This window comes from Grampus griseus (genome assembly GCF_964374135.1).
Source record: "Grampus griseus genome assembly, chromosome: 12".
Lineage (NCBI taxonomy): Eukaryota > Metazoa > Chordata > Mammalia > Artiodactyla > Delphinidae > Grampus > Grampus griseus.
In genome coordinates this window covers 30,106,704-30,129,553 of record NC_139006.1, presented here as the reverse complement: position 1 = coordinate 30,129,553, position 22,850 = coordinate 30,106,704, and the positions used below count along the sequence as shown (strand labels likewise).

The window sequence follows — 22,850 nt, the reverse complement described above, 5'->3', positions numbered from 1 at the left end:
TCCGGGGTTACGTCCCCCGGGAGCACTTTTCTCCCCCCAGTGCTCGCTGCTGGCCCAGCTCAGCAGGCTGGGCTGGCGGCCCATCCATGGCCCCAGCAGCCCTCAGGCGTCCAGGGCTATTCTCACGCTGCGATAGCAAGGAGCATCCTGCCCTCTTCCCGCAGGTCAGGGCCTGGTCTTGGCTGATTGAATCATCTGTAGTTCCCCGAAGGTGCTGGAGGCTCATGGAGAATACGGAGAGCCTTTGCTCCCTCGTGAAATCACGGTGCAGGCATCCCCACTGTCCTTAAATCGCGTGGAGCGTGTACTTGGTGTCAGAGTTGGGAATCCAGGTAGCCACAGCTTGGAGATGAGAATCGCTGAAGATGTACCCAAGGGGCGGGACTGGCTTTGTGCAGAGCCCTAGGAGGGACACTTGGAGATTTCAGAGCCTTTTGGTGGGTGATCCACGGGGCTGAGTGATGGCTCCAGGCAACGGGGCTTCTGGGCAGACGTGGGTCAGCACGTCGGCCTCGGCCTGCGGGGGAGCCTCTTGGAGAGGAAGCCATCAGCCTGGGAGGGCAATTAGAATCTGAGCCATCTGCCCCCCCCAAACGTCCATTAGGCCCTTCCTTGTCCTTTGTGCAAAGATGCATTTGATAATCCCCAGCAGCACAGTGCTAATCCTTCCCCGGGGGACTAATCCTCCAGTTTCATTTCCTGTTCATTTCTACCTGGCTTCAGGGCTCTCGGTCCATCAGATCTGTCCACTGCAGCATTCGGTGTAGCCGGGTGCTTGCATCACAAGTCAATTCTGTTGTTTCCAAAATATAACATCTTTTCTGATCCAAAAAAATAGCATATGAATTTTGGCTCTTTCAGAGAAATTTTTTAAATCTATGAAGAAAAACATGAAGTCATTCATAATTCTACTGCCCATTGATAAGACCTGTTAGCATTTTAGTGTCATGTTTGCTTCTAAACATTTCAAAGACAAAAATATTTAATCTTGATGAGATTATATTAAATTTGTTTTTCATCCTGCGTTTCAAAGGTTGGCATTTTGTGGGAAATTTCTCATGTCATTAAAATGTTTTAGTAATCATTTATAATGACGATGCAATATTATATTAACTGTTTTCAGTGAAATTGGAAACGTGCATGTTTTTCTTCTGAATATTATGAAAGTTTTCAAACATAAAGTTTAAGGAATTTTCTAGTGAGCACCTGTGTAGTCACCACCTGTATTCTACCTCAGCATTTTACTGTATTTATCAAATATCTTCATTCATCTATTAACCCATATTTTTTTGATGCATTTGAAAATGTAGACACCACTTTTCCCTCAATACACGTTGTTAACTGGAGCTTAATTTTTGCTGATACTTCTTTTGAGTTAATTTACGTACAGTGAATGCACACATCTTAAGTTTATATTCCCTGAGTTTTGACAAATATGTGCCTACATTGTAATAGTGTAACAGTGAGGTCTGTTGTTTAGAACAATGCTCAAGTCACATTAGAAGGTCCACAGGGTGCAATGGCAGATTATTGTGAAATAGAATCGTAAGTAAATCAGAACTGTTCCCTATGCTCTTTTCGGGTGCCAAGCATTTTCTCATGTGTCATGCACCTGAAAAAGAAAAATCAGTGATGAATGTTCTCTGGAAAGGGGGCAACACTTGAATATATCATTTATTTGTATTTTTTGGTTTTGCTTTTCAGAGTACTTCTAACTTCTGTATTTCATCAGAATAGGAAATAGTTGACCTCTCTTGAAGGGCGGGCGAGTAGATTTCTTTCCAGTAGACCAGTGGGAGCCAGGAACAGATTATTTTTAAAAATACACGAGCTTGGGCTTCCCTCTGGTGGCGCAGTGGTTGGGAGCCTGCCTGCCGATGCAGGGGACACGGGTTCGTGCCCTGGTCCGGGAGGATCCCACATGCTGCGGAGCGGCTGGGCCCGGAGCTTGTTCTCCGCGGTGGGAGAGGCCACAGCAGTGAGAGGCACGTGTACTGCGAAAAAAAAAAAAAAATACACGAGCTTTCTCTTCAGTTCTGATAGGCAAATGGGAACCATTTCTATAGATTTGCAGCCTCCGTGAATGCCCAAGGGCCTTACTGATCACCTACTAAGTGAGTCAGAGGCTTCTGAAATGTGGATTCTAATTCAGTATTTCCTGTAATGCTTGGTGGTGTGGCTGAGTGCCTACATGTGTATGCGCACAACGAGAGTTGAGATTCCTATAATCTGGGGAACGGACACTTTGTTTTTGCTGCAATCATCATTTTGGTCTTCCAGTAGTCATGATTTTTCATGTTTCTTTTCATGTATTAATGATAATTTGTAGTTTTACTTTACCATCTCTATTTTGTGATGTCTGGTTGAGAGTACTGTGCTGTGATTTTCTTATTACTAGGCCTCCAGACACGTGTCTCTAAGGTTTCAAATGAATCCACCAGCCCTATTACAAATCATGTATGTGTCACAGTCCCCAAATTTGCATGAGCAGCGACTTGTCATTTTTTTTTTTTTTGCGGTACGTGGGCCTCTCACTGTCGTGGCTTCTCCCACTGCGGAGCACAGGCTCCGGACGCGCAGGCTCAGTGGCCATGGCTCACGGGCCCAGCCACTCCACGGCACGTGGGATCTTCCCGGACTGGGGCACGAACCCGCGTCCCCTGCATCGGCAGGCGGACTCTCAACCACTGTGCCACCAGGGAAGCCCCGTGACTTGTCATTTTTAACATCATGTCCTTTCTTCTCCCAGGAGAAAGTGGCGTCTGATAGACTGGGTGTGCTGGCGGTCCCCATCCATCCGAGTGGGCCTCACGGCCCTGGACGGTGTGGCGTGTGGCCGGGCAGCTGCTCCCCTGGCCTCCCCCTCTGCGTCGTGGCTGAGGGGTCCCCACCCAGCTCCGACTCTGATGGCTGTACCTTTCTTCTGCCGAAGCGGCTCAGTATAACTTTCCTCCTCTCCTCCTCATTTACTTTGTGGTATTTTGTCCTCTGATAATGAGTTTTCTGTCTTTTCCAAGTAAGGACTTTTGCTGTCTGCAGCCTCAGATCCTTTGGAAATCAAGAGCCCCAGCAAATATTTCACTGCTTCGAGGTACCTCGTGAGTTGAGCAGTTTGCAACCATTCCTGTAATAGTCCTTAGTGCTCTTTTGCTAAAGAAAGGAGAGACTAGTTGGATGAAAAAACCCCAGCCATTTGGGTCTCAGAAGCCTCAAGAAGACAAAAAGAAAACCAGATCAAATGGGGAGATTGGGCTGTTGGGCCTGGAGCGTGGCTCTGTGGGTCAGAGGACTAGGAGTCGGGGTCAGGCTGGTGCCCCACCTCCAAGTTGGGGGACCTTGAAACATGACCTGACTTCTGTGTCTTCTTGTCTGTTAACCAGTGATAAGAGCATAGCTTATACATCATATATCTCGGGGCTCTGTGAGAAGTAAATTAGGTTACATGTATGGAGAGAGTTCATCCGGCCTGACACGAATAAGCAATCCAACAAGAGGCAGTTGTTAACATCGTAACTATCCTCCCAGGCAGGCCGAGGAGAAAGGTGTCCTTCCCACTGCGGCCTTGGAGGGTTTTCCCCAGAATCCCAGGGGCTTTTGTGTATTGGAGCCAGCGGTGTAACTGTGGTGCAGCTGACTTCAGCAGAGTGAAGGGAACCAGTCTCCCTGGGAGATGTTTAGGGGCCAGTGGAGAAGACGAGAGGGAAGGGAACGTCCGCCAGCCGGGACCTCGTGCTTCCGGCTGGAGGAGAACCTGGTAATCCCTTTCCTTCGCATCTCTTAACATAACGAGAACTGTAATGTGGGAGAAATGAACCCTGATAATGTCCTCCTAAAAGGAAGAAGATCTAGGCACCTTCATTTTCTTATTCTGATGGTATAACTGTGTGCTGCAAACCAGCCCCCCATATCCAAACAACTTTCTAAATAATAAGAATAAGAATTCTGGAATCTTCTGCTTCCATCCCTACTCTTCCCATACTGACTCATGATTTACAGCATTCTAAATTTCATCTGCCTCCTTTTTTAAAAAATTAATTAATTTTTGGCTGTGTTGGGTCTCTTCGTTTCTGTGTGAGGGCCTTCTCTAGGTGTGGCAAGTGCAGGCCATCTGCCTCCTTTTACTCCCAATCTAAATTTTAAGCCCAAAGCCTGTCTCTGAAACGTTGTAGCAATTGAGAGCTTGTTAGTTTTTCTGAAATCGCTTGGAAGAAACTGGCTCACTTAAAGTAGGAAGCGTTAAGAGTTGACATTCAAGTCCAAATTGCCTAACTTCATGTTTTATTTAATCACGTTCGGTACTCAGCAAATGCATCAGCGTAGATGGATTCAATTTGGATTCAAACTCAATTTTTTTCCCTTCTCAGTAGGAATTGAGAGTTGATTTGTTGGCAGTTGGCCAGACTAAAAAGGAAGAGTGGACCGAATCACAGGGGAGCCGCCCTTCTGGGTTGTGTTTATTTGATAGTCAGCATTCACCCCTTTCCTTACTGTTTCTTGGTAGATACACTCCACTGGATCTGAGTCATCCAGAGGGGTGAACCGGCCATGATGCTCATACAACTCCTTCTGTACCCAGGGTCCCCAGCCAGTGCACCCAGAGCACAGATCCCTGCCTGGGCGAGACTCGAGGCGCAAGCGCAGAGGGGCCTGCACCCCGGCCGGGGGCTCAGGACGGCTTGGCACCTGCCTGCAGTGCCGTGGAGTACCTGGCCGGTTCCTGCTATCCTCGGGGGGCTTCCTGGTCTTTTTCACCAACCGTATATGTACCAGTCATACCTCAAGGACCAGACTAATAAAAACAATATCATCTTATGGAAAGAGACCCAAAAGTTGGCAGATAACTTCTAATGAAGCGCTACTGAAACCCTACGTAGGACATCAGCGATAGCCTCTTTTCTCTGACCTCTTTACAAACGGATTCTAATTTCCTGTTTTTTGTGTTTTTTTAATTGCAAAGGAAATAGTGTTCACTGTAGATAATTTGGAGACTTTGAAAAGCCCCAAAAAAGAAAATTATTGACTCACTCATAATTCTATCATCCGAAGAGGATCGCTATTAACATTCTGATATACATTTCTCTGGTTTACTTTTCTCACATACACATGTAATGCATATGCATACTTTTAAAAAAATTTTATTGGAGTAGAGTTGCTTTACAGTGTTGTTAGTTTCTGCTGTACAGCAAAGTGAATCAGTTCTACATACACATATATCCCCTCTTTTTGGATTTCTTTCTCATTTAGGTCAACACAGAGCATTGAGTAGAGTTCCCTGTGCTGTACAGTAGGTTCTCATTAGTTATTTTATACATAGTATCAGTAGTGTATATACGTAGATCCCCATCTCCCAATTCATCCCACCCCCCTTCCCCGTAGGCATACTTATAACTTATTAGATATAAAGTGAAGTCACAAAATACATGGTGTTTGTCATCTGCATCTTCCTTCTAATGTATTATATTTCTGGCATCTTTAAGTATCCTTCAAAAACCTCATTTTAACAACCTACACGGTATTCATTTACTATTATAAAAGGTACTGTCACGAGCACTCTTGATTCATTCAAATCTTCACACAGATCTCTGCGTTTTTCCTTAGGGTGCGCTCCCAGAGGTGGGGTTCCTGGCTGACGATATATGCACTTGTCAGGCTGAGCTGCCCACTGGAAGTGCTATAGGACCCCTCGCCGGCCCCTGACTCGCGGATCGGTCGGGGGGGGGGGCGGCCTCTGGGGATACTTGCTAACACTGGATGTCATGCTTCTTTTGGTCCATAAATCTTGAAGTGAGAGACAATACCTTGTTGTTTTAATTACTAGTAATCGTGTTTATTGGCCATTTGTTTATTTTCTTATTAAGATGGTTTTATTGCTTGCCGAATAGTATTCTTTTGTCTGTCTTGTGTTTGAAAAATCTTTTTTTCCATTTTATCATTTGCTTTTTAATACTGTAAGTGGTTTATTTTGATAATATAAAAATATTTTAATCTTATAAGTCCACTCTATCTTTTCCTTGGATGTTTCAGCTTTTGTTTCTTGTGTTTATAAAGTTCATGCCCCCAGAACAAATAGAAATTCATCTCTTTCTTTCTGGGATTTTGTGTGTGTGTGATTTCTACATTTAGATTTTTAAATCATCTGGAATTTTTTAAAATACATGGTATAGATCTGGTTTTTTCTGATCCATAGATGAGGCTGTGCTCCAGTATAACTTAGTCACAGAATAGGCTGTGGGTTCATTGGTGCTGACGGCCAAAGTTTGCCTGTCCCTGATCTAGTTGAATTTTTAATCTTTTTGTCAAGTCCTTCCATCCTCTTATCTCCCTTACAAATATACAAAAAGTATTTGTGTGTGTATGTATATATACTCACACACACATACTATTTGTGTGTATATATGTTGCACTATGTATATATGTTGCACTATGTATAGATGGAGACAGAGAGGAGTTTGGTTAAAATGACTTATAAAATTATTTGGGAAAAATGTGACATCTTTGTAACATAGGTCTTCCCATCAGACAACATCTAGCATTCATTTATGTCCATCAGCAAAGTTTTATGGTTTCTTAATTGCTGGTTAATCTCAATCCTTGCAGTGTTTTTTGTTGCAGTTGCCACTGTGGCTGAGATCTGTGTTGGGGGTCCCCCAAACTCCTGCCTGTTCCCTGATTCGCTAGATGGATCACAGGACTTGGGCAGTTCTGCTCAGGGCAGGGCAAGGGAAAAAGACACCCGGGCGGGTCAGAGGAATCTGTGCCCGGGCCCCTCCAGCGGGAGCTCCCCCAGAAAGCGCCCCTTCCTCCAGCACCGAAACGCAGCAACTGTGATTTGCATAGATTTTCAGAAACTTCTGTCTCCACTTCTAGCTTTCCTCTGGCTTCCAGACAGTTTTCTTTCAGCAAGTGCAGAATCTGTTTTCCGTTTCTTAGAAGATGTGATGCGGGAGGGCGGCTTGCAGAAGGCTGGCTTGCTGCAGTCACTGTGGGCCCTGGTTGCGACCACAGTCCCAGAATTAAACCCCTCAGGCTGAAGCCTCGGGAACAGCCGCTCTCCCTGATGCTTTATCGTAACTCTTCTCTATAGTCGGAAGCGTTCATCTCACTCGGCTCATTCAGATCAAAGAAACTCCTTCACTGCAGCGTGAAGAATCTTGGAAAACCTACTTACAATGGGTACAAAAACTCAAGCTCTTCTTAAGACAGGCTCAACGTCACCTGTTGGAGGAGATGGTGATTCTCTTTGTAGTCTGACCCTGCTTTTACAGAAAAAGCTAAAGGAAAGAAAGCCACTTCTGCAGCTGGGGTTTTAGGGACAAGCCTCCACCCCCCTTGGCTGGCCGGGGGGCGCCCACACCCCGTGCTGACTCTCTATTTTCTCATCCCTTATCTCAGTTACCTTTCTCCCCAGGCCTCCAGCCTCCGAGAGGCTCAGGGGCAGCTAGAATTTCAGTTGTTTCTTAACCCTGAAATTCATCCAATAAATGGCACGGTCTAACCTTCTGACATCGAGACACTGTAATGCACACAGAACTGAGTGAATTAACGTTGAGATCTGATGTCACGGAGGCGACTTGCAGGAGAGCCTCCTTCCCAGGCTGGGCGGTGTGCGGGGTGCAGCAAAGGTACAAAGCAGAGAGGGCACTGCCCCTCTCTGGGTCAGCTCCCAGGGGACCCCGGTCCCCCTCATTCAGGTGAAGCTGGCCGTGGGGGGAGTCTCTTAACTTTCCAAACTGCTTTCTTGTAACTTGTGCTGTGATGACACCCATCCTTTCGGGTTTCAGGTTCCTTTGTCTTCCCTTCAGAGCTTCTGGCTCTCCTTCCAGCCGTTCTTTCTGGCTCCGCACTTGGCGTGAGCGGGAACTGCCTTGCCTCCCTGTGCTCCTGTCTCAGGCATCCCTTGGCCTTTTGATTTACTTCAGACACACTTCTTGCCCATAGCAGGCAAAGGTGCGCTGTAACGCATGTAAAACTAGGCGGGGACCCAGCCTGGCCGCTTCCCACATGAAGAAATGATGAACTCGCTAAGACCTAAGAGGTATGTTTAATCAGGAATTGGCGTGGGGTCATGGAGAATGTCGCAACCTGGATTCTCCGTAAACAAGGGCCACCGTCTCTCCCTCCGACCACTTTTCACCTCACTGCTGCCCACAGGTACTCAGGAAATGGTAATTCATTTTGATATTAGCCCAAACAAAACATAATTCGGAAGGTAAGGCAGCTCCAGAAACGTTACATATCTTTTACCCAAAACTTCCTACCCTTTTCCTTTTCCCGTCTCCCCTCCACAGTCACAGTGACCCAAGACTCCCTCCTTCACGAAACTGAAGGATTGGGGAAAACCCCAAATCCAATAATCAGGACTTAAAGCCTCTCAGGACGCGAAGGCCTCCCTGAGCTCACCCAGCTCCCTTTACTGTATTGTATTCTTTTGTATTTATATTTACATACTTTTTTGGCTGTGCCGCGTGGCTTGTGGGATCTTAGTTCCCTGACCAGGGATTGAACCCAGGCCACGGCAGTGAAAGCTCGGAGTCCTAACCACTGGACCACTAGGGAATTCCCCCGACTGCCTTTATATTGTTGACTCTAGTTTGTTTCTTGATTCCAGTGACAAAAAGAGCCTCCGTCCACTGTGTGTGTCCCCTCCCAGTGGGGACCTGCCACCTAGTGCCTTCTCCCCCGTGTGACCCCCCCTCCTCCGTAACAGAATGTCACCTGGATCTATTTCAGAGTTCCCTGAAGAGAAGAGGCAGCCGGGAAATGTACAAAGAAAAGAAAGCCTTCACTCAGGTAAGCGGCGTTCCACTCTCATGTTACGACGTCTCCTCATTTTGAATTTTCTCAAGTGCTAGTGTCACCTTCAATATCGTCAGAGAAACATGAGCTGCCCCAACATCTGGACTCATCCAAAGCCTCTGTGGGGTGAAAACTGTCTTCCCAAACCAACAGCTCTTTTGTTTCTCGCACCGATCAGCTGGTGGTTTCTTCAAGAAGGAGGAGAGCAAACCGGCTTCCTGAGCAGCATAATTGCGTGCCGTTCAGGCAGGGCTCTGCCATGCTCACAGCTGGTGGCAGGTGTTCTGGCCTCGAAGACATTCACACAGTAAAGCAGTAAAAGAGCACAGCTGCCGTTGTGTCGGGTCATCCATACAGCATTGTTTTGAGTGTTGGTTTTTTTTTTAATGCACAAACTGAAGGGTGTCTTAAATTGTCCTAATTGAAAACAAGGTGTTCTCTCTAAGGTGGTAAGAGTGGGGCCCTTTCTGTGCACATGGCACGTGGCCTTCAGAACTTCCTTAGCTTTTCTGAACACTCGCTTTGCTGGATTCCTTCTTTTAAAAAAAAAAAAAAACTGCTGCTAGTATTAGGTGTTGGCGAGAACAAGGCATCATTGGGGTGTCAGCTTCCTGAGCTCTCAGAGTGAGGACTAATTAGAGAAATGCAGTAAGTCCAGGAAACTACGAGCTCCGAGGCCCGGGGCCGGCCTCCCTGTGAATCCCACACCTGATTCCCTTTGCTTTCTCCCCTCTCCAAAGTCCCCCATCCCCAGAGCAGCCTTCACGGAGGGCCTGGCTGCGTGAGCTGGAGGAATGCCAGAGGTTAACTGTTCTCCACGTCTCTGCTCCCCAAATCTCCCTTTGGAATCCGCTAAGAAGGGCGACATTAAAATCTGTCGTCCCCACTACTGGGAGCTTCAACCCCCTTGGGCTTTGAGTCTGTTTCAACGTACTGGCTCCTGACCAGGGAAGAGCTTCTCTTTAAAAGGGTCGCCTCTACCCATCGCGGGATGGACAGCGTGCAGTGTACTCACCCGAGGGTCAGTCAGGCTGGGGACAGGAGAGGGGAGACCCGGGCTCGGGAGCAGGTTAAGTGCCCAGCCTGCGGGATCGTTGAGCAAGGAGTTTCTGTCTGGCAGAGCGGTGGAACGGAGCGCCTTGGGAACTGCAGGTCCGCAGCCAGAACTCAGAGGAAACTGGCGCCCCGGCGCAAGGTAGGCGCACGCGCAGTCAGCGCTGGGGGGCTGGCCAGACGGCAGACTTGCAAGCCAAAGAATATATACCCGTAGCGATATATTTCTGTCGCTTGTCAAGGCCTTTCCGCTGGTGGCGGCGGCGGTGGCCCTGTGTGTGTCCTCCCCTCCATGCCCTGCTTGCCTTCTCTGCCTGCACCAGGTGTGTCACGTGGGAAGGTTACTGGACCTGCTTTCATGCTGCATTCCTGGAGCTATCGGACCATCTCCTGAAACCAGAGCCTGAGATCAGCCTAGACCCCTCCCCTGGAGTCTTGGCTGAGTTTTAGAAAGTCTTCAGTTACAAGATAAGATGGGTATCCAGCCCGTGCTGCTTTAGCTGAGGCTGTGATTCCCCATCTTATTAGAAGGACTTGGCTTCCCGCCCCAGAATAGGCTGAGCCCAGCTCCCCACACACCCAGCCCCCAAAACACTGCTCCAGCCGCCTCCACTGAGTGAGGAAGTCTGATCCCTTTGTTAAAGCCACACACTCCCTTGGCTTCAGAGATGGCCTTTCTGTCAAAAACTGCGTTAGTCATGGTTTAGTCAGGCCTAGTAATGCATGGGTGTTGCATAGAAATGAAGCATGCTTTAATCATCTATTCGAATTTCTCGTATGTGGGTAGTTTCTTTAAGGAACAGGAAGGCTTTTGGGATATTTGATCAATCCTCAGGTAATCTATGAATTGGACGCTCACTAGGGTATATCATAGAATCTTTTTTTACAAAATTTATTTTATTTTTGGCTGTGTTGGTCTTCGTTGCTGCAAGCGGGCTTTCTCTAGTTGCGGCAAGCAGGCTTCTCATTGCGATGGCTTCTCTTGTTGTGGAGCACGGGCTCTAGGTGCACGGGCTTCAGTAGTTGTGGCTTGCGGGCTCTAGAGCCCAGGCTCAGTAGTTGTGGCACACGGGCTTAGTTGCTTCACGGCATGTGGGATCTTCTTGGACCAGGGCTCGAACCCGTGTCCTCTTCATTGGCAGGTGGATTCTTAACGACTGTGCCACCAGGGAAGCCCTATCATAGAATCTTGTTTCTTTACCTGACCTGGGTTTAAGTTCAAGGAGACAGAGAAGGATGGTTGTAATTTATAATCAGACTGTGGGGAATGGCAGAGAGGGGGTGGGGGCGGATGGTGTGAGGTTTCTAGAAATCAAGGCAATTTGAGGGCTCTCTGGGTTTTTTTTTTTACTTACATAAGGGGGGTGCAGATGAGTACTTACAACCAAGTACAGAACCCTTGGGGAAGGCCCAGTCTCCATGTGCCTCTCGTGTGCCTTCCCCGATTTCTCAGTTCAACTTTTGGGGGAAACCCTCAGGAGAGATGGCCTGAGACCCTCTGATCTTGGTTTGAGACAAAAGCATCCTGAACTGTGCAGGTGACTCTGCCCCTTGGCCTCCACCGTCTCAAGGCCTCACCAGTTGTGAGTTTCCAGGGAAGTAGGGTCAGGACACTTGTCTCGGCTGGGGCCCTGCCCATCCCTGGGTCCGCCCAGGCTTGAGTCCTGGGCTGGAGGTGGAGTTCCCTTGTGGCTGGCAACATTCTCCTCTCTGATCTCCACGTCTGTCCCCAGGCACGAAGTCGAATTTCTGTGCTTCCGGGGAGATAGGATCGTTTAGGTGATTTTGGACACGGTACAAACACTGGCTATCAAGTTAATGTTGGGGCTAAGGGTCTTCCTATCCCATACTTGTCACCTCCAAACTGATTCATTTACAAAGTATTGACAATCTGTCTCTATTGATACGTATTTTAGTTTATTCAAACTCCATTCCTTCCTGTGACAACGAAGACCTCTCTGTGTATTTGGGTACAATAGATTTCCTACAAATCTATGTTTACCAAAAATTGAAAAGATGCTTTTGATTGTTCTACTCTCAAAAGTTCTAAGAAACTGGGTTGTTTAACATGCCAATTTCTGGTACATAGTAGGTATTCAGTATTTACCGAAGGAATGAATGAATCAACAAATAAGTATGCTTTTCCCCTTAGGATTAAATATAGTATGTCTTTTACAGCCCGTGTATTCGATGTAGGCCCTTTAAAAAATATATATATCATTAGCCCAGCAGTGATCACCCATCTTGCTCCATTGAGCAGGTCACAGACACCCTTGTTATGTCTGCCTAACCAAAAACAACCCAGATCCTTAATGTGATAAGTTCTTAGATCACGAAGACCATGCTCTCCTCCCAGTGACATTTATATATAACTCTCCTGATGTGCGAACAGGAAAAAAAAAAAAAAAAAAACAGAATTACTGGCTCCTTTTCCCCAAATTAATTGAGTTTCAGACAAAGCAGAAGGTTGGCTTCAGCGTGCTCGAGTGTGGAGATTGGCCACATACAAACTAGTCAGCTATATGCTGTTCCTTTTGACCTTCACAACGACCTTGATTGAGGGTTCTGCTTTGGACAAAAGGGGCTGGTTCCCCAGGGCTCTGCGCTCAGCCCGTGGTGCCGTGGACAGAAGGAGCGGGACCGGTAGGCCCTCTGCCAAGAGGTGGCGTGAGAGAGAGTCCCTCAGAGGGTGCGCGGGCAGCACCAGGGCTGCTTTCCGTGTGGTTCTGGCTCACAGCTGGCCTGTGATTTTTCTTTGAATCTTAACCTGTCACTCTGCTTTTCTTTCCTTCCATGGGTTTGTGGCTCGGGCAGGAGGGGTCTAGGGGTGGAAGGAGGAGGAAAGGTGTGGGCACCCGGGGAGGCGTTTCTATGTCTTTCTGCCCAATGGTAAGCGAGCGACAAGAACAGGGCGGAGAATGAGCCGTGTTCTCTGAGGAGGAGACTGCGCCAGCCCTGTGGGCCTGTTTGCACACAAGTGATCTGGAAGAGTCATCCTCCCCCGGGGGGGCTGACTTGCCGTGGAGATGACGACTCTCCCTCCCCTGGGTTGATGGGGTGTGACCACCACCCAGCGCATCACTGAGTTTGTGTGGCAGGGGGAGCCTTTGCCTAAGCCTTTGACCCCGTGACAGCCTTTTGAAGCTTGGTAGCCAATCCCAGAGGAATGATTCGTGAAATCGGTCACTGTTGCCAGCCACTGAATATGAAGAGTTCACGCAGCTTCAGGGCGTTGAGACCTGCGCTGCGCAGGCAGAGTCCACTTTCCAGTTGCTCCAGAAACTGCCTTCTTGACCGCAGCCGAGCAGTGTGGGCTTTTAGTAGCCGCGAGCCTGCTCTGGTGACCCTCCAGAACCCTCTGGGATCCCGATGACCACCACTTCTCAGGTGTTAAACCACTTAACACCTTGCCTTGGGTTTCTGAGTTTAATTTCGTGCTGTGTTACAGCCACTAAAGGCCAGAACGTAACCAAAGTCAAGTTCGCATGGGGAGAGGAGGGTGCGAGTCACCCGGGCTTAGGTTTGCAGTAACCATTTCATACTAACCGTCAGAGCTTGGTACTTACTGTGCAGCTCGGCTTCCAAAGCACCCTCATGCCTATCATCTCATGATTTGTCCTCATGCCATCCCTGTGATTCGTTGGGGGAGGGGAGGCAGGGGAGGAGGAGAGTTGGGTTGCCGTGTCTCAGGTTCCAGCAAAGCCGGGCTCTGATTTGGGGTCACCTGGCCTCCCCATCCTGTTAATTCCTGTGAGGTGCTGGCCCACCCCTCTGATGAGGTAGGAGGTAAGTGGCAACAGGTGGAAGTGGCCACAGAGGCCCGTCTACCTGCCCCAGGCTGAGCAAGGGGTCTGGGGTCTTTCACTTGTCAGGGTGGACCCACAAAGTAACAGGGAGTGGGGGGGGTCGCCGCGTTGCTGACGGGGCTGGGTTTCATCTCATTCACTCATCTCCTGGGTGATGGTTTTCATGTGCACATTTTTCCAAACTGTTTGGTTTCCTTTGTTCTGTGACAAAGCCACCACCAGCAGTCCCCGGTGCTCCCATGAAGGCCCCGGGCTCACCCTGGCTCTGTCGTGGTCCCTCTAATGAGCGACTCCACGCACTGATGGGAAGATCGGTGTTTTGTGTGTGCGTGTGTCGGGGGCGAGGTGCGAGGGAAATCGTCACAAACAGGAACACTGGGTATTTTCAAATAACCGTCCTCTGGGCTGTTCTCTCCTGGCAGGATGACAGCGCCGACCTGAGGTGCCAGCTCCAGTTTGCCAAAGAGGAGGGCTCGCTGATGCTCAGGAAGATGGCCAGGCTGGGGCGGGAGAAGGACGGGCTGGAACAGGAGCTGCAGAGGTACAAGGCCCTCTACGGGGACGTGGACAGCCCGCTCCCCACGGGGGAGGCCGGCGGGCCGCCCAGCACTCGGGAGGCCGAGCTGAAGCTGCGGCTGAAGCTGGTGGAGGAGGAAGCCAGCATCTTGGGCCGGAAGATCGTGGAGCTGGAGGTGGAGAACCGGGGCCTCAAGGCGGAGATGGAGGACCTGCGGGGCCAGCACGAGCGCGACGCCGCGGGCCGGGAGCCCCTGCCCGGCGTTCCGACCTCGCCCTTCGGGGACTCCCTGGAGTCCTCCGCAGAGCTGCGCCGGCACCTGCAGTTCGTGGAGGAGGAGGCGGAGCTGCTGCGGAGGTCCATCTCCGAGATCGAGGACCACAACCGACAGTTGACCCACGAGCTGAGCAAGTTCAAGTTCGAGCCGCGGCCGGAGCCCGCGTGGCCGGCGGGGGGCGCGAGCGGCGGAGCGCCCCTGCAGGAGGAGCTCCAAGCGGCGCGGCTGCAGATCAGGGAGCTGAGCGGGAAGGTGCTGACGCTGCAGCATGAGAACCAGGCGCTGCTGTTGGGCGCCCCACGCTGTGACCCGGTCGCGCCCCCGGGCCCGCGCGCCCCAAGTCCCCGCGACAGCGACGCTGACAGCGACGCGGGCAAGAAAGAGAGCGACGGGGAGGACGGCCGCGCGCTGCAGCCCCGGCGGGAGGGCCCCATCGGCGGCGAGAGCGACTCGGAGGAGACCTTCGAGAAGACGTCGGGCTTCGGCAGCGGGAAGCCGTCGGAGGCTGGTGAGTGCCCGGCAGAGCTGCTCCGCGCTCGGGAGGGCTCGGAGCGCCTGGCGAACATCAGGCACGAGGCCGAGCGGCTGGAGCGGACCGTGGAGCGCATCATCACCGACACCGACGGCTTCACGGACGTGCCGCTGCAGGGCGGTGGGGCCTTGTCGGGAGCCGGCGTCCAGGGCGCCAAGGAGGAGCCCCAGCTGCTGGGGACCCTCAATGCGAGGATGAAGGCCTTCAGGAAGGAGCTCCAGGCCTTCCTGGAGCAGGTGGAGCGGCTGGGGGAGGGCCTGTCCCCTCTGCCCCACCTCACCGAGTCTTCCAGCTTCCTGTCCTCTGTGACCTCCGTGTCCCGGGACTCCCCCGTCGGGAACCTGGGGAAGGAGCTGGGCCCGGGCCTGCAGGTAAGGGGGCTCCTGGCTCTGCCTCCCTGCTCCCTCCTCCTCCTCCTCGCTGGCCTTGCCGCACTGCAGCTCATCCTGCTCACGGCTGCTTGGTTATGATCGCAAACCTGCATTGTACTAAAGCCTCAAGTTCCAACCAAAACCTTTCTATTGGTTGGGTTTCTCCTTTTTTTCTTTACCCCCCCCCCCCCAGTTTGGTTTGATTTGGTTTAGCTCTCTTTTGTCGCCTTGTTTCTTTCTCCCTTTTCCTCTTATTTTTAACTGCACCGCCGCTGCTCTTAGCTAAGAGCTCCTCCCTCTTGACACAAGGCTAATCCTGCTGGCAGCGCTAGGATCGTCGCAGTCTGTCCCTTCTTTTTTGTTTTGGCGTCCCGAACGACCAGCCATCCCAACGAAGAAGCAAAGAGGAGTTTAAGACGCAGTACAAACGCACTTCATGGTCAGGATAATTAGCGGACTTCCCGGGAGCGCGTGCGTCCCTGCCTGGGTTCACTGCCCCAGGGACAGTCCAGCCCTGAAGGCCGTAGGCAGCCAGCCCACCCGTTCCCTCTGCGACACAGCCCGGCCGGGCGAGGAGCGCGGCAGAGAACCCCCGGAGCAGCGGGCGGCGAGTGGAGTAGCCCCAGGACTGCTCTCGCGTGCGCCGCCCTGGACTGTGGCTTTCGCCGCGCGACCGCAGAGAGGAAGCAGCAGGAGCCTTGTTTCCGTATCCTTCGTGGGTAGTGCGCTTGCGGGCGAGTCTGACTCATGCGTCCCCATCGCATGCGCCTCATAACCAGCGTGCTGCCGCCTTCTCCCTCTTTCTCTGTTTGCTTTTCAATCTCTCAGCCCGCCATTTTGCTCAGCTTCATCTTGGCTCTGTTCTCTTTTCTCTCTGAGGCCGCTGTGTTTACGTTGGTTTCTCTGGTCATGCTTTTCCTCATCCCGTAGTTCTCCAGCCATCTGTCTACCTTCCCCACCTCACCCTGCCCTCTTGTCCTTTGTGTTTTGTTTAAAATTTTAAAACAAAAACAAAAAACAAATCCCTCCCGTGCACCTAACAGTCCAAACTGAGAGATCAGCTGGAGTGGCAGCCCGGGCAGGAGCGAGGGGAGGAGCGGGGGCCCCTGCACCTCCGAGCCACACGGGAGCTGCACCGTCGAGCCGACGGGGACGCGGGGAGCTGCCGGCCCGGAGCCCAGAGCTGCTTCAACCTGGAGGTCAGCAGGGGTGGGTCCCAGCGGCCACGCCCCCTCCCCTCTTTCCCCTCCTTTGCCGTGTATGGTGTGAGGGTTCCTACCTGAGTCCGAGGCCCCTACGGAACGGTGGGGGGGGGGCGATGTGGAACCAGGGGAGACTTAACTGAATCAGAATCCATTGCATGCAACTGAACTGAGGGGTCCATACAGGGTGAGGGCAGGGGCACTGGTTCTGCTGGGTCCTCTGGCAAAGCGGATGAGACTGATTGGTGAGTGCTCTGTGGCTTCTTGTCAGGCAGTAAGGAAAGCAGGACTGAAAACCAAGCATGTCCCTCCTGCGTCTTGTGGGCCCGCCCCACGTTTTCCATGCCGGTGCTCCAGTTGTAGGGCAGAATCAGGGATGCTCTCCTGACCCGGCGGCTCTTCAGCAGTCCGTTGTCATAGCAACCCATGTCCACAAAGCTGGGAGCCACCACAAATACTCCATTGTATGCAACAGTTGTCCTCTCGGTGAATGCTCTTCCCTGCAAGTAATTCAACCCAGTGCAGAAGGACAGGTGGCCCCGAGGAGTGAGCGTCTGGCTCTGGTACTGCCCATTGAGGCAGGTTACTGCAGGGTTAGAGCCGTATGTTCTGCATTAGAAGAGGTCGGGATGAAGGGTCTTCATTCATCAGTCCCAGCGGGGATGTTGCCATTCAGCTCTGAGGCATCATAGCAGTTCCCAAAAGGCAGGGGAGAGGACGAGGAGTGTTGTGGCTCCTGTGGCTGGTACCGATTTTCTTTTTTTTCCTGTATGATTTTATAACTATAAATATACAGTAAAAATGAGCAAAAACTAGTCAATCAGAGTACGTCAAATGATAGGACACGTAAGGCCACGACCGGCCCGTCTGCGCCCTGTCCTGCACACAGGGTACTGGCACCAAAACCCATGGCCAGAGGTGGGGTGTCGACGCCCGTTTTCTCTGCCCACCGTGGCCCTTCCTCGTTTTCCACGGGCTGCTCCCTGGTCCTGTCCCTGGAGCCCTCTTCCCTCTGATACACCGTTCAGGGCATGTCCCATGTAACCATGTCTGGTTCACTCTGGTGAGTGTCAGAGGGCTCCTCGCCCCCCAGGCCCTGCTGGATCCTGCTGGAGTGATGAGCGTGCTCCTCGCTTGCCCAGACTCGTGTGCTTTGCAGAGCTTCAGAAACTGGCAGTGGTTTTGGACAGAGGGAAATGCTTCGTTGAATCAAACAATGCTGTGGGAAAACTAAACCTTCGTAATAGGTCAATTAGCAGAGTTAGCTGTTGCCATGTGACTTATAGGGTCACTGAACAGTGTAGCTCAGAAGGGAACTTCAGACGAATCCCCTCATTGTGCAGATGAGAAGAAAGAGTGTGATGCAGTGTCAGCAAATTCTCCCCACCCCCCAGCCGGCTGGTGGTGGAACTGGGTCCAGAACCGTTTCCTCGGGCCTGGTCAGTCCTCTCCCCACCCCGACCCCTCCTGTGAGGAGTGCTGCCTGTACAACAGGGACTGGTCCCCACTGGGCCTGGACACCTCCAAACCGAGCTCTGTCTCCGTGGGGGCGGTGTTTCCAAATGCAGATCCCCCGGGGGACTAATTGTGTGGCCAGCTATCTTGCCGTGGAATGTTTCTTCTTTCAAGCATCTGTCTGGTTTCCTTTAATTTTATACATTTTAATGAGGAAGTAAAAAAACTCAAAGTGAAAGGCAAGGTCCAGGAGCGTCGTTTTCTAGAAGGGGAAATAGAATTACTCAGGAGTTAAACATCCTTTGTTCTCATTTTTTATTCACCAAGGCATTTCACACAGAAGAGAAAACTCAATTATGGATGCAAACACATTGTATATTAAAATACTTTCTAAAAGATGAAACGTATTCTAGGACCCCTCTGATGGCTCCATAGTTTTCCCTTTTATGAGAAGAGCCGCGTGGAGATCGCTTGTAGGGTCTGGACTCAGTGGAGCTGCTGCATCCCTGGGGTGGACATCACCCCGACAGACTGCTCAGTTTGGTCTTCGAATATTACTTTGGATTAAAGAATTGTACAGTGGACAGTTCTAGGGAGCAGAACTCTTAAAACCTTTTAATGAAAATGTAACCGAATTCATTGCCAACAATTGCTTTCCTGTGAGGCTCTAATGGAAACAGTGCACAAAGCTTCCGTCAGGTAGCAGGGAAACCCAGCCAGAGAAGCTGCTCTGGGTTAAAGACACACGTCACGTGGCATGGGTGTCATTTCTGCTGTACAGCAAAGTGATTCAGTTATATATGTTCTTTTTCATATTCTTCTCCATTATGGTTTATCGCAGGATATTGAATATAGTTCCCCTTGCTATACAGTAGGACCTTGTTGATCCATTCTGTATGTAGTAGTTTGCATCTGCTAATCCCAAACTCTCAATCCATCCTTCCCCCTTGTTAGCAGTTTTCTTTACTACCTCTTCCGTTGCCCTTGAAATGACCCTGGTTTGTCTGCATAGCCAACTACTCCTGTACACGTGTGAATTTCCTTCAGCTCCTGGCCCTTAGCTCCTCGGAGTGGGTGGTGGAGGGACTGATAGGAGCCCCAGGATCAGTGGCTTAAAAGAAGAAACAACTTTCTGAACTTAAGCTGAAGTTCAGAAAATTTCTCCGTTCCAATTTCTCAAGTTCCATTTGTGAAGTGCTTTCTATGTTTCTTGCCTTATGGATTTTCAAGTTTGGGGAAAGGGGAAAGAAGTTAAGTGCTTATTTGACAAGATTTGGGTGTTTGGCTAAACGCCCAAACTTAACTACTACTAGTACTAGCAGTACCAGTAGCAGCGGTAACAACAACAAGGTGAAAAAGAAAAACACTACCTTCTTCCAGGGTACTGTGTTAGCAGATAACAGATCTGTGAAGTGAGAGATCTGCCCCTCTGACTGCACACGATAAGCTCGGGGGAGGGGAAGGTGTATCTACCCAGCCTCAGAACTGTCACAGCCAGAGAGAGCCGGAGTCACAACCTGCTAACACCCACTAACCTACTAATGCAACCACACAGAAGTTAGCTGCTCAGAGGAGAACAAAGCAACCAGACTTCAGAAGGACCACTACTGCTGTTGCCCGTTCGTCTCGGTAGATATCAGCGAGATTCTCATGTGGCACTGGATTCTTCCCTGACTTTGCTCCCCGTGGCTCCCGGCAAATCTGCTGAGAGATTCCCATTTGTTAAGGAGAGCAGGGTACGGGATATGTGGTTTGGAATGTGTGGGGTGCCTTAAAAATAGTTCTGAATGAGGAGTAGCCGAGCACGGGCACTGGTCAGATTACACACATAAATGACACCGAGCCTGTGCCCAGAGGATTGAGTTTCTGGGTCAGAAATCTCAGAGATCTTCTCCTGAGCCCCTCCTCTTGTCCTTTAATCAACGAGCTATCCCTTCGGCCTCAGCTGTGACATACCAGCCTCGATAAAACGACGTGGGGTTTATGCCAAGTATGTGTGCGCAGGTGTTGACCCGATAAACCACTTTGGGAAGAAGGGGTAGCGAAACCGGCCAGAACAAAATGGAAGTCACGGGAGATGAGGTCACAGGGATGCAGGCGGAACGGAGTCCTAGTTAGAAAGTAGTGTTGCCAGTGTGTAATAAGTAAGTGGCTACAATGAAAAGCTTTTTTGTTTGTTTTTGGTATATCGAGATAGTGAAGTTGTCTCCTTAAGTGTGGAAAGTAACTTATAAGCCACTATCTCTGAAGATGGCCAGGAAATTAGCAGTGTAAATGGGCGTGGGACACGCCACGTAGGGGCAGGTGTGGGCTGCGGGCTTCCCAGCGATAACACAGGGAGGTGGCTGTGGTGTCGAGACGAACACGAGCCCACAGCCTGGGGGCCACTGAGGAGGGTGTCCATTCACGTAAACGGTCTGCACGGGACGAGGTCAGTGCGTTCGATGTCTTAATCAGAATCTCAGGTGAGTGGGCGGAGGATGGTTTCAGAATCTAACCTTCGGGAACTTGGCGATGAAGGGGGAAGTACGTGTTTTCTGGAGGAGATCTCTGCGTTGCGTGAAAATGCTGTGAATGTGGCGGTTGTGTGGCCCTGGATGGAAATTTCTGCCACAGCCTGTTTGTATTTTGGCTTTTGTAACAATGGAGTAATGGCACCCTGACAAGGAGCAATTAGTTGTCCATAGAGTTTAATGTTCCGTTAGCAAAAATAGACGAGAAAAGAGTAAAATGTGTCGTAGATGAGGAGGATCGAGAAGTTTCTGTCGTTGATCAGCCTCCACAGACGACATGGGAGCCGCTGTAGGTGAATCAAATGTCCCAGATGAACATCCTCGTAGGACTTCAAGGGTCCTTTTCTGTGACCCTTCAAAGGTGAGGTTCAAACAGAGGAACACATTTTTAATCGAACGACACTGAAGAAGCCTGTATATTTGTTCAAAATAAAAAGTTTATATAATTGTTAAGATGACAACCAAACGAAATAGTGTAATATGTAGAAACTAAATTAATAGGTCTGCTTTTCTTAAAAGATCAGCTTGATTTCAGTGCTCGTTTTAACATCTAATAATTCAGAGCTTTGGGCTGGTACCAAATGTGTTAAAATACGGAGGCTTTTCATATTTTAAATGTACAGAGTAGCATGTAACTCAAAAGTAAATCTGGGACTTCCCTGGTGGCGCAGTGGTTAAGAATTCGCCTGCCAGTGCAGGGGACATGGGTTCGAGCCCTGGTCTGGGAAGACCCCACATGTTGCGGAGCAACTAAGCCCGTGCACCACAACTACTGAGCCTGCGCTCCAGAGCCTGTGAGCCACAACCACTGAGCCCGCATGTCACAACCACTGAAGCCTACATGCCTAGAGCCCGTGCTCCGCAACAAGAGAAGCCACCGCAATGAGAAGCCCGCACACCGCAACGAAGAGTAGCCCCCGCTCACCGCAACTAGAGAAAGCCCGCGCGCAGCAACGAAGACCCAACGCAGCCAAAAGTAAATAAATAAATTTATTTATTTTAGAAAAAAGAAAAAGTAAAGCTGGAGGAATCCCCTGGTGGTCCAGTGGTTACGACTTGGCGCTTTCATTGCTGAGGGCCGAAGTTCAATCCTTGGTTGGAGAATTAAGATCCTGCAAGCCGTGCGGCATGGCCAAAAGGAAGAAAAAAAAAGTAAAGCCGGCCGAAGAGCAACCAGCTGACCTGGAAGCACTCCTGTGCCAAACTCCTAGAGGGGCAGGAGGGAAGCCCCAGGAGGGCAGGGGTCGGGGGCCGCTTACTTACTGCTGTGTCCCCAGCATACAGCCGAAAGCTATAGGCACTCAGTAGATAGAAAGTGCTGCATAAAATATCTACTGTCCTTTTAAATATAGAGCTCTATTCCCAAGAAAGTTAGGAAAATCTTCAAGGGTTGGAATTGACTTCAGAATTGGAAATGGACAGGGAGAGAAATGAACCAGGACCACCCCTGCAAACTGCCCTTTATGAAAGGCTGAAGAAGCGTCTGTCCATGACGGGGGTTGGTGGGGGGCAATAGGACAGCTTGCCCAGCAGCGTGGAGCCTCCCCAGGTACCCGTCAGGACAGCGGCCTCACCAGGACCAGGCTCTAAGCTGATGTCACCTGGAGCTGCAGAACCCCCGAGGAAAGGAGAATTTCTGTTCAGCTGCTGGCTTCTGCAAATTCAAGACCATCTGCGGACACATCCTCAGCCCAGGCCACACTCGAGATCCTAGCTAATGCCCCACCACCGCAGATGCGCTCATGGCGCTAGCGCAACAGCAGCTGGAGCCACTCTGAGACCTCCACGTCCTAAAATTAGCAGATAGAGACTGTAAAAGAAGTGCTCTCAGATTGACCAAGGGCCAGCAAACAGGACAAAAAAGTAAGTTGTACTGTAAAAGACCCCACATATTAAAAAAGAATAGAACTTTTAGAAATGAGAAATTAGTCATTGGGGTAAATTCGATATGTAGAGAAATACCCCTCTTCAGAGAGAACCCCAGACTCTGCCTAGTAGATATAAAAGGCTGCAGTAATAATACCTAGTAACCAGCAAAGTACAGAGGCATTCACGTTCTCAGTAGTTCTTGAGTCTCTTGAAAAGAGGATGACCTTAAATCTCTAGCTTTCAAACATTTTATCTCAAAGTGGTGAGTTCCCAGTGTCTCTGATATTCGGTCTCCATCCTCCTTTCTGTAAATTCTCTTGTAGTCAACCCTGTGCTAGGGCAAGTGCTCTGCTCTTTTATTGTCTGCATTTCCTACTCTTGGGATGTGATCTTCACTCATGACGATCCAGGCAACACCAGCTTATATCAGAGGAGAACAACGGTACCCTCGGTGAGAAA

The 22,850-nt window shown here is 50.2% G+C and overlaps 1 protein-coding gene across 2 annotated transcripts in view; it reads left to right on the top strand.

The window, feature by feature from the left end:
* Nucleotides 1–22,850, top strand: part of MTCL1 (microtubule crosslinking factor 1) — a gene marked incomplete at its 5' end in the record, with an annotated part of 122,338 nt that overhangs the window by 61,926 nt on the left and 37,562 nt on the right. For both annotated transcript variants that reach the window (XM_082668268.1, XM_082668267.1), the window contains 3 exons: nt 8,731–8,790; nt 14,078–15,352; nt 16,396–16,551. In XM_082668268.1, the coding sequence (XP_082524394.1) occupies nt 8,731–8,790; nt 14,078–15,352; nt 16,396–16,551 (1,491 nt within the window). The remainder of the gene's footprint in view (nt 1–8,730; nt 8,791–14,077; nt 15,353–16,395; nt 16,552–22,850) is intronic.